The sequence below is a fragment of the Phaseolus vulgaris genome, chromosome 11, assembly GCF_051622355.1.
Source record: "Phaseolus vulgaris cultivar YP4 chromosome 11, ASM5162235v1, whole genome shotgun sequence".
NCBI classification, from domain to species: domain Eukaryota; kingdom Viridiplantae; phylum Streptophyta; class Magnoliopsida; order Fabales; family Fabaceae; genus Phaseolus; species Phaseolus vulgaris.
This window is the reverse complement of record NC_143508.1, coordinates 44,372,890-44,384,215: the sequence shown is the minus strand read 5'-3', so window position 1 is coordinate 44,384,215 and position 11,326 is coordinate 44,372,890. Positions and strand designations below refer to the sequence as shown.

The 11,326-nt window shown below is 34.8% G+C and overlaps 2 protein-coding genes across 2 annotated transcripts; one reads left to right on the top strand and one right to left on the bottom strand.

Annotated features, from left to right (window-relative positions):
* The first annotated feature begins 2,974 nt into the window (after window positions 1–2,974).
* LOC137820810 (chlorophyll a-b binding protein 13, chloroplastic) lies at window positions 2,975–5,322 on the top strand. Its single transcript, XM_068625069.2, has 3 exons — window positions 2,975–3,363; window positions 3,691–3,852; window positions 4,471–5,322. The coding sequence occupies exons 1-3, from the start codon at window positions 3,226–3,228 to the stop codon at window positions 4,978–4,980; spliced, it is 810 nt and encodes a 269-aa protein (XP_068481170.1). The 5' UTR covers window positions 2,975–3,225; the 3' UTR covers window positions 4,981–5,322.
* A 1,601-nt stretch (window positions 5,323–6,923) lies between these two features.
* Window positions 6,924–10,681, bottom strand: LOC137829933 (Tetratricopeptide repeat (TPR)-like superfamily protein). The gene has a single exon (XM_068636965.2). It carries the CDS (start codon window positions 10,511–10,513, stop codon window positions 7,376–7,378), a length of 3,138 nt encoding a protein of 1,045 aa, XP_068493066.1. The 5' UTR covers window positions 10,514–10,681; the 3' UTR covers window positions 6,924–7,375.
* Window positions 10,682–11,326: the final 645 nt, after the last annotated feature.

Here is an 11,326-nt window from a genome sequence, read left to right as displayed (position 1 = left end):
CATCTTCACTTGAGGTTTGACGTTGTCTTCAAGTATAATAAAGTATGTAAAATGTTTCTCTCAATTTCTCAAACACCTGATATCCAATTAATCATGTCTTCAATACTTACAAATCATAAATTAGTTAACATATCATTACAAATCATAAATTGGTTAACATATCATTCCAAGTATCTTACCTCAGATGATTCTAAACAATCATTGGACCCTTAAAGAAATATAACACATAATTTCTTAATTAATTCAATTCATCTAAACATAATAATTCTCAATTTTTTTGGAATAAAAAATTATAAAATGTATTATGAAATATGATTATTAAGTGATATTCCCTAATAAATAAAAAATATCTTGGGACCTGCTTTCTTAAGCTAGAATAGGTCACTTGAGAAATAAAATCTATTACTGGAGAGTATCAAGTGATATATTCTTAAGACCTAGAAGCTCTAAGATCCTATAGACCGTCTACACCCCTCTAGACCGTCTGGTGACATATAAAACTTGTGTGAAGATTTTGATGATAACAAAAATAATTTAAGTCTTCTATGTGTTTTATATGTGGTTAATAAACATCTGAATGTTCTAAAAAGTGTTTGATCCCACACAATCATCTACACTTTTAAACTCAAGAAAGAGGGTTTAATAGAATAATTGTTCCTTTATAAAAGACTTTATTTAATCAGTTGAAAGCGCAATCTTTAAACATTGTATAATATACAAATGCTAAAAATGTTTTAATCCAAAGGCTATGCTATGTGAAAAGAAAATATGTTTTCATCGCTAAAGGTCACATGATTATCTTTGTATGGAAACAAAATAGTTTTCAGTTCTGTTATAAATTGGATTTAGCTACGATATATTACAAGTATGTTTGAAGCTCATATCAGAAGTTTGTTTTTAAATAATCTACAACAATAAAGATGAAGACATGCATATATGATTTTGTATTGAATCTTGCCTTGTTGTTTTAGAGCCTCAACAGTCTAATCCAAAAATTTATATAAAGTGCTCAAAAACGAAGATGAATATACATCTACAAAAAGCTTAACAATCTACTTTGGAATTTAGAAAAATACAAATATTAATGAATGCTAAATTTCTACAAGCTTTTGAGAGTCTATCATTTGGATTGTGTGAGAAATTTCTAAATTCTCCAATTTGTGAAATTATACAATTATGAGCTTAATTATCCTTTTTTTGAGAGTGTTATCTTTTTCTTTGAAAGTTCTTAGTCTTAGGGGGAGATAGAGAAAAATAACTTGGAGAGATTTGTGTAGTTGATATAACCTAGAGAGGTTTGTGTAGTCACTATAACCTAAAGAGGTTTGTGTAGTCACTATAACCTAAAGAGGTTTGTGTACTCGGGACAACCTAGAGAGGTTTGTGTATTATGTGTAATCAAGTTTCTTGATTAATGAAACCTCTTAAGCAGTTTGCTTAAGGAAAACTAGACATAGCACGAGTTTTGGTTGACCAATATGAAATGTTTGTGCTATTTTTCTCTAATCTTACTAGACGTCTTTCTTGTTTGACTAGACATCTATTAGAAGATATGTTGTTTTTTCGCTGCGAATAGAGTCTTAAGGCTCCAATCAACCCTCCCTATTCTAGATCCAACTGTCTTTACATATACTTCAATCTTAGCAAATACTCTACAACGTCTCTCAATTTATTAGAACTTCATCATTTGAGTAACATGTTTGCACAATGTCTCCTACAATAATTGCACTGCTTCGAACAATTGATGTAACATATAATAATATTTCCCTTAACAATTGTTTCATTGGGAATCAAATTCATAACATACAAATTGTTGGATTGTGCACCTACCACTTAAGAAAAAGTTATAATTGATAATGAGTATGTAACTTTTTTTACTTAAGAGCATAACAACTCAAATGTCGATATTCGATTATAACTTGAATTATTCGATCTATGTGATGAGACAATTAATCTGATCCACAACAATGACTAGTTAAGCTAGAAATTATACTAAAATTCTATAAAGCTAGGAAAATGTTTCCAAACAAATCAAAACCAACTAAGGATGAAGTAGTTGATTGAACAACTTTTTCTCGCATTATAGAACTAATAAAATTGCCAATTCGTCACATAATACACTAAATCATCAGGGAGAATTGGGATATGCATAGCAATAAAACACTCACTCCAAATTTAATCATGGTCGGATATATTTCTCTTATTTTTTCCGGATCTTTTCTTATGGAAAACGGGATTGAAAATTTAAAGAAATGGGGAAAAAATGAAAATTTTAAAGAAGTTTACTACATAAGAAAGAAGAAAAAAAGAACGCGAAAAAGAACATGCAATGGGCAAGGCCCTTGGACTTCACATTTTCTGTTTGTCTAATTTATTTATTTTTTTGAAAAAAAAATCTGTTTCTTTAACAAACAAAGATTGACAACTCGTTAGCTAAATATTAAAAATTTATTTCAAAAAAATCATGATAATCCACTTTTTTTTATACCCATTTTGACAACTCCCGATATTTTTTTAATAATTTTTCACGTAATTTAATTATAAATTTATACTCTATTATATTATTTTTTTAAAACAATCACATAGTGGTTGTCAATGATATTTTTTCTAAATAAATATACATACTTTTTGTTTTCAAGTGAAAAATATGTGGACAAGCTGCTTTATCAATATAATCAACATTCAGTAAAAATTCCAAATAAAAAGAAAACAGAAAAGTAATGAGCATAATGATTGTATAACTTTATTAAGAAAAAATTATTGAAAATAAAATTTTTGACAGCATATTCTTTAAGTTATTTTTTTTTTCTGACTCACTTTTTATGTGAATTATGCAAATGACTTTATCTCATTTTTATTTAATAAAACTCTCATAAAATACATTTTCCAATTATATAAACAGCAGAAATAAGACAAATATTTTTTATATATTATTCTTCAGCAAAGGATAAAATGTGGATAGAAAGATGAGTAGGAGATTCTATAAATCTTTTGAAGCCTTCTCATTGGTTGCTCCAAACAACACAGTTCCCACCACAAACATGCCATGACATTCTTTTGTTTGTAACCACTCATATCTCAGATTTTCTTTCCCTATATACAATGCTTCATGCACACAACCTCTTCCCAGTTTTTACCAGCTTCTGTTGAACCATTCTTGTAGCCTCCTTCTATTTAAGCAAGTTAAAGGTTTCAAGTTTAGCTGAAGAAAAGCACTTGAAAGCCATGGCAGCAACATTAATGGCAGCCTCAGCAAGCACTGGCACTGTCCTTAAACCAACACCTTTCCTTGGACAAAGTAGGGGAACCAATGCCAACCCTCTTAGAGATGTTGTCTCCATGGGACCTGGGAAATACACCATGGTACTTTCCAATATATATATGTTTATATTACATAGGGTTTGGTTTCCTAATATTGTTGTACTTGTTTTTCTAGTAAGAGTTTATTCCCAAATTGTAAGTTTAGGTTTGTTAATTATTATCAAGGTGTAACTTCAAGAAATGTACTATTTACAATTTAGGAGAATTTTCTTAACAATTTAGATTTGTTTAGATATTCTGGTATAAAACTGTAACTTCCTATCACACTTGTTAGAAAAAAAGGAGGAAGTTTGTTCATATTTTTTCTTACTGCTTTTAGTTTTTGGGTTGTGTTGTGTGGCTTATGTATTTGTGTTGATGAGTGAGCAGGGAAATGATTTGTGGTATGGGCCAGATAGAGTGAAATACTTGGGACCCTTTTCAGCTCAGACTCCTTCATATTTGACTGGGGAATTCCCAGGGGACTATGGATGGGACACTGCTGGTTTGTCTGCTGACCCTGAAGCATTTGCCAAGAACAGGGCTCTTGAGGTCAGTTATTTTTGCTTAAACTGCTATAAAAAAAGATTTCACTTTTTCATAGCACCAAATTACATAAGGTTTCATGTGAGCACAAACATACCATTCATCAAGTTTCTTTAACATGAAAAATATTGAAAACCAAGCCTCCACAACATCAATTGCTCTTTGCAGTAAAAACTCAGTTCTAATTCTTGAGGTCTTTTTGTCAATTTTTATTCTGGTCTTGGTCCTGTATTTCAAAAGTTTTGGTTTTTCAATTGCTGTAATATGTTTAGACCCTATCCTCCTCACTCATATTTGGTTTTGATCCCACAGCAAGACTAATTCTTTAACAAAAGAAACCTTAAGGATTCAACCAAACTTCTAATAGCATGTTTGGTTTAATCTGTTGAGAAGTAGGAAATCACATTGTAGATGGGAAAACTATAACTATAGCTTCTTAAACTCATCCAAGATTTCAAACCAAAAATGCTCCAAGTAAAGAAACCAAACCAAAAATTGAGAAAACTATAGCAATTCCAAATGGATTCAGCCCTTTGTTTCATAAAGAAATCATTAAAAACCAAATATAATTTCTCATTTATTTCTTATGCCATGTTGAGACACTGAATTGTTATGTGAAACAAGGTGATCCATGGGCGTTGGGCTATGCTTGGAGCACTAGGATGCATCACCCCAGAAGTGCTTGAGAGGTGGGTGAAAGTGGACTTCAAGGAGCCAGTTTGGTTCAAAGCAGGAGCTCAAATATTCTCAGAAGGTGGCCTAGACTATTTGGGGAACCCCAACCTTGTGCATGCACAGAGCATCTTGGCAGTGCTAGGCTTCCAAGTTGTGCTGATGGGTCTTGTTGAAGGATTCCGCATCAATGGCCTTCCTGGTGTAGGAGAGGGCAATGACCTCTACCCTGGTGGCCAGTACTTTGACCCTCTTGGCCTTGCTGATGACCCTGTCACTTTTGCTGAGCTAAAGGTCAAGGAGATCAAGAATGGAAGGTTGGCCATGTTCTCCATGTTTGGCTTCTTTGTCCAAGCCATTGTGACTGGCAAAGGACCACTTGAGAACCTTTTGGATCACATAGACAACCCTGTGGCTAATAATGCTTGGGTCTATGCCACCAAGTTTGTCCCTGGCTCTTAAATTGCTGTTCCTTTGCTTGGTTTGTATGAATGCCATGATATGGAATTTTCCTTGTAGATTAACTATTTCTCAGATTAGTGGACCTTTTATGCTTCACTTTCCAACCGTTGTTCATCCATTCAAACAAATCAATGAGAAGACACATCAATCTTAAAGCAACAAAAAAAGTGACTATTTACAGTGTGTAAATAAACTTGAAATTGGAAAAGAGAATGCCAAATCGGTTCTGATAACTAATGTTACCATTTTTCTTATTTTTTCCCCATGCAATGCAAGAGATTTAAGCACTTACAATATCATAAAATAAGAAGAATCATGTTATATTGATTGACACTGTTCAAAGTTGTGCTTAGAAAAACTTATCCAATTCACTGTTTTTTAGTAGAAGCTACCGTATCTTGTGGACAATACTGATTTTCTTCTAAGAAACGCTCGTGGTAAGAAAGGACATTATATCTCCAAAGTAGAAAGTGACAGTTAATCTAAAACTTTCATTCTCAGGAGAAATACAAGATACCAACCTTTTACCATGGAAACCTGAAACATAAAGTAAATATGAAGGTTTTATGTTGTTGGAAAATTAACTATAATTGGAAATATTTTCAAAACTGATATTAAATATGAGAATATGATATTTTGAAACATGCTTTTTTTTTCAAGAATTTTGTGTGATGTATTGGCTCTAATAATTACTAAAATAAATGTCTAATAGTGTTAAATTTAGTTAGAGCCTACCGTCTAACCCTTGTATTCTTGAAGGCAATGCATTTCTTTATTATCTTAATGGTTTTTTTTTTATATATTTCTTATTTTTATATATAGAGACATGTTACTCTTTGGAGTACGATATGTTGTTGATATGTATGCTTTATGCATATAACATTTTACTATAGTATATTTTTTTCTTTCACTCTTGTTCTTGTGTTTTATTGTTATTTTGTGTTACCTAACAATTGACACCAGTTGTGGAGATATAAAAGAAAGTTAAGAAGAATAAGGTTTGAAGACATGCCTATCAAGTTTGACATTGAGAAATTTTCTTGTAAAAACGATTTCACATTATGGAGGATCAAGATGGAAGTTATCTTAATACAACAATGTTAGAGTAAATTTTTTTGTCACAACAAAGTGAGAAACATGAAGAAGTTTTGCCTTAAAGATGTTGAGTTATGAAGCAAATCATGTAACACACAAGTGTTTCATATAATATGTGATACAACACCTTGCAGTTTTCACTTTGTCTCATAAGTGAAATATTTCTCAAAAGATAAGTGAACATAGACCATAAGCTTACATTGTACTTATCAAAAAATTCTTTAAGCATATTATTGTATTGTAGGGAATGTCTTCATCTTTTGTGTACCTAGATGATTTGTGCAAAGCACAAGTCTACATCAAGATCACTAGGGATACGAGTTAAAGTTGTTTTGTTTCAACTACCATCCTAACAGAAGCTTATGTCAACTCTAGTCTAACTATTTCCCTTGTATAGTCTCTACTTTTACTTCGTTTTAGTGAAAAGTTATCTTACCTAATGTTGCTAAGTACTGCCACCAGCTATAGGAATGTTGCTTGAAGAGGCTATAGGAATGTTGCTTGAAGAGGAGATTGACTAATCCAGGATGTTTATCCGGAAACATGTTTAGGATTGCTCAATTCGAAAGGTATAAACAAATTTCAAATTATTAGAGAGATTGCTTCGTATTACACAATCTAGAATATAATAAAAACTATACCATAGCCTATACCAAAAACGAAAAAAAACCACAGTAAATGCACACCTCCAACTATCACCACAATGACAAACAACCACGAACCACCACGAGCCACCTTGCAACTCACGACGAAAGCAACACACGCACTTACCCCACTCACCTCCACTACGAAAACTCCATAACATTTTCGTCTTTCAATTTATACTAAGGTGATCTTCGTCACACAAGTTAAATTAAGTAAAATTATAAATCAGTTTCAATAATTTGGATAACATGTTAAAGAGAACATATCTACATTCTCTTAGTTTCCAAACATGAACAAACAGACAAAATAATAAGCAAGAATAAAATATAATACTGCCATTTCAATATAGTGAACTGGAATCAGATGAAATTGATCTATAATGAACACCTCGATTCCTTGCTGCAGCTAGCTATATATTTTTCATGATGAAAACGTGAAGCTTTGTAAAGAAAATGTATAAGGTGTGGCTCATTTATAATACACACAGCTGCAACCCAGAATGTAAAATGAATTCCTGAAGACTGCAAGCCATATTTTCACAAGCTTTTGTCGCTAGGGCATACCCAAATCCTTGAAAAATCCCCAATTTTCATCTATCTATTTAATTTATAAGTTAAACATCTTTCAAGTACTTCATCCAACTAAATCCAATGCCTTACCAGTAGTCCAAACAGGAGCACATGCCATTACTGAAATGGTGAAACCGGTATGCATCCCTTAATATGATTTTCCTGCCAATTATTTGACTAACCATCTTGAAAACAGAGTGGCAATCACCACAGACACGGAGATTCTTAAAAATTCTAAGAGGCAAGCCTTCTGGGCTATTGATCAACCCAAATGCAAGGGCAATTCTCTCACTATGGTTCCAAAGGTTATGCTCCTTTTGTTCTTCATCTGTATCTTGCAATGAATAGCTAGTATCAGGCACATATCCTGCCTCAGTAATGATCTTTTTGAGTTCTTCCAACTTTGCATAGATTTGTGCATTTTGTGGATGATACTGGTCACCCATTCCGAAAGTAGTAACCTGGCTTTTCAACTTGATCCAACTACAGGCAGGTTTCTTCTTTATGTTGTGTGATTCCATTTGCTTTCGTATATCCTCCATATCTCGCCATCTTCTAGTTGATGCACAGACATTTGAGTAAAGAACATAGGCTGAATCATCTGATGAGTCAAGTTCGAAAAGGCGGTCAGCAGCTTTCCTTGCAAGCTCCAAATTGCCATGTATTTTACAAGAAGCCAACAGGGTACGCCACACAAGGTCATTTGGTGGAACTGGCATCTTATTAATGAAACTTTCAGCCTCAGCAAGTCTTCCTGCTCGCCCAAGAAGGTCAATTATGCATACACAATGCTCTATTCCAATGGGGACACAGAATTCGGTAGACATTGAAGAGAAGTATGCAAGGCCCACGTCCACCAAACCCCCATGGCTGCATGCAGACAAAAGTGAAACAAAAGTGACGTGGTCTGGTCTCAGTCCTAGATCAAGCATCTCATGAAAGGCTTCCCTAGCCTGTTGGAAAAAACCATGCCTGGCTAAAGCTGATATTAAAATGTTCCAAGATCTCTGTGACCTGCTTCTTGGTTGGGGAAGGATTCTGAACACATCATCAATTTCGCCACATTTTCCATACATATCCATTGTTGCATTTAACACGTAATCATTTGACTCAAACCCATGTTTGATAATCAAACTATGAAGCTGCTGACCTTCATCCAGTAAAGTTAAGTTACCAATAATGGCAAGAGCTACGGAGAAGCTAAACTGATCTAAATGAATCCCATCATTCCTCATCTTTACTATAAGCTTTAGTGCCTCCTCACCAGGTCCATAATGAGCATTTGCAGAAACAATGGCATTCCAAGTACTAGAGTTCTTGTTAGCTAATTCATCAAAAATATAGTTACTTGTATTAAGATCACCACATTGGGCATACATTGTAATTAGGGAGCTTTGGACAAACGTATCTAATTCAAAGCCTGCTACTACTATATGTGCATGGATGGGCATTCCGTGTTCCAAAAGGTTTTCGGGAGACAAACAAGCACTGAGAAGATTAACAATGGTAATATAGTTTACAGCTACACCTTCTTCTCTCAACAAATTGAAGGCTTCAATTGCCGCATTGGTTTCCTTGTTATCAGCATGTCCACCTATTAGTGCATTCCACGTTACTTCATCTTTCTCAGGCATAATTTTGCAAACCCGTTTTGCTTCAGCCATCGAACCAAATTTCCCATACATGGTAACCAATGCATTACCTATGATCAAATTGGAATGGAGACCAAGAAGAATCACAAAGGTATGAACCATCTTTAATTTTTCTAAATTATAACAGGCAGATAATGCAGTAGTGAAAGTTACATAGTTCGTCGCCTTTCTTGTTTGGAGCATCTCAATCAAAAGTTGTAGGGCACGTGGATACTTTCCATTCTCTACATGACTTGCCATCATGGAATTCCATGAAATTATATCTCTCTCACGCATTCTATGAAATACAAACTCTGCATCCCCCGATTTTCCAGCCTGAGAATACATACTTAGAAGACTATTGCATACACAAACATTTGATTCCAGTCCGGATTTTACTACCATACCATGAAGCCCTCTTCCCCACCTCAAATTTTGAGCAGAGCCACACACTGGTAACATGGCTGAGATAGTAATATAATCTGTTTTTGTGTGAGTAAAACGCATCTGAGAAAAGTATTCTAAAGATTCTTCACAATGACCATTATGTACACTTGCAGTAATTATCGAATTCCATGAAATAGTGTCACGTTCATTCATGTCATCAAACACACAAGACGCCTCTTCTATGCTATCACAATTACCAAACATGGAAACAAGGGAGTTCGCCACAGACACAGTAATATCCAGTCCGGATTTGACCACACTACCAAACACCTGATAACCCAACTTCTTATCTCCAAGCACCCCACAAGACCTAATAACTGTAGCCATTGCATTTTCATTACAGTACACCCCATTGTGCCTCAAACACTGATAAACACTCAGAACGTCCTTTAAACACCCATTATACGCATAAGCAACCATCAAAGCAGTCCAAGACACTATATTAGGTTCCTCAATCTCTTGAAAGAGTTTGTCAACCTCAGAAACCCGACCACATGTACCATAAAAGTGCAGCAAACTCGTGCCAACAAACACGTCACTGACCAAACCACATTTAACCACAAGGGCATGAACCTGAAGTGCCCCTTCAGCCATGCACCCCGATCTATCACAAGCAGTCACCACACTAGCAGCCACATAACTATTTGGCCTGACACCATGCTCAAGCATGTTGCAGAAGAATTTCATTGCTTCATGGTACCACCCTCCTCGAACAAACCCCGACATCATGTTGTTCCAAGAAGCTTCATTACTCTCAGGCATTTTATCAAACACATGTTGCGCATCTTTGAGACTGCCAAACATAGAGTACATCTTGATCAAGGTGTTTGTGTGGAATGTGCCTAGTTGAAGGACACCCTTCACACAAAACGCGTGTAGTGCTTTCCCAAGAATGAAGTCAGTGATTATTGAAAACCCCTTTTGTGGAAAACATGAAACTTGCGGGTTAGGGTGGTTGCCGAAGCTCAAAGGTTCGTTTTCTTTTGCGCATGTTTTGAAATGTGTAATGAGTGGGGTTTGCACAACGGCAAGAGTGCATAGCTTTCTGCAATGTTCTGATAATCGAATGCGAAGTGGAACACCACAAAACAAATAATCAACACTTGCAAAGAAGCAATGCAAAGTCAAATTTTTTGTAGTATTCATCCAACATAGCCGAATCAGTTAACGGGTAAATGAATAACAGTGAAAGTGAAAGTGGCTAAGAAAATGGCATCGTTTAGGTGGACACGAATCCTTAAACTTGTTGGAGCAAGTTCAACCCAAACATGACAATGCCAATGCAACTTTCGGCATTGAAATATGGAAAATTGGAAAATGTCGCTAATATTTCTTGTACGTGTGTCTATATATATATATATATTCCTAGAATAAAAAATAATAATTTTTATTATTTTTACATGATACTGTGGCAGTTTTCCCGTCATGTTATATTCTCAAATCAGGTTGGGTCCAAAGAACTATTGAGAAGATTTTTCTTTTATTTTAGCATTTGGATTGTACTTCATCTTCCCTCCTCACAAGCTTTTAACTATTCCTTACTCGTCTTATTTTTCGGTCTTTTCGTAGTCCAGACTCGAAGGGTACCTGTAAAAGGCACTGCGACACTCGAGTCAGTAAAGGTTTTCGACGATGACGTATCTGGACCTTGGAATGTGTGCTATTTATATTATCTTTGGTCGACTTTTCTTATTGGGTCAGGTTAGAGAGTTGGACTGCGTTTAGGGATGTATTACCTAGTTCTTAATCGCAGATTAGCTTGATTAATCCTGCTTGAGCGTAATTGGATTTGTGTTGTCGGTCGGCTTATTGATGTGGGTCACTATCTCAGTCATTATAGTAATGAGACTGAGACATGACATCAATCATACGACCCTTACCGGTACATTATGAGAATCTTATAGCAATAGTATAAGGAAATGTAGTTTCCATACAAAAATTTGTATCATCTCCATGATA

Bases quoted from the DNA above. Each gene is read 5' to 3' on its own strand.
- LOC137820810 (XM_068625069.2), top strand. From the start codon at position 3,226: ATGGCAGCAACATTAATGGCAGCCTCAGCAAGCACTGGCACTGTCCTT. The intron at 3,364-3,690 runs GTACTTTCCAAT...ATGAGTGAGCAG, and splicing joins GACCTGGGAAATACACCATG to GGAAATGATTTGTGGTATGG. The intron at 3,853-4,470 runs GTCAGTTATTTT...ATGTGAAACAAG, and splicing joins CCAAGAACAGGGCTCTTGAG to GTGATCCATGGGCGTTGGGC.
- LOC137829933 (XM_068636965.2), bottom strand. From the start codon at position 10,513: ATGAATACTACAAAAAATTTGACTTTGCATTGCTTCTTTGCAAGTGTT.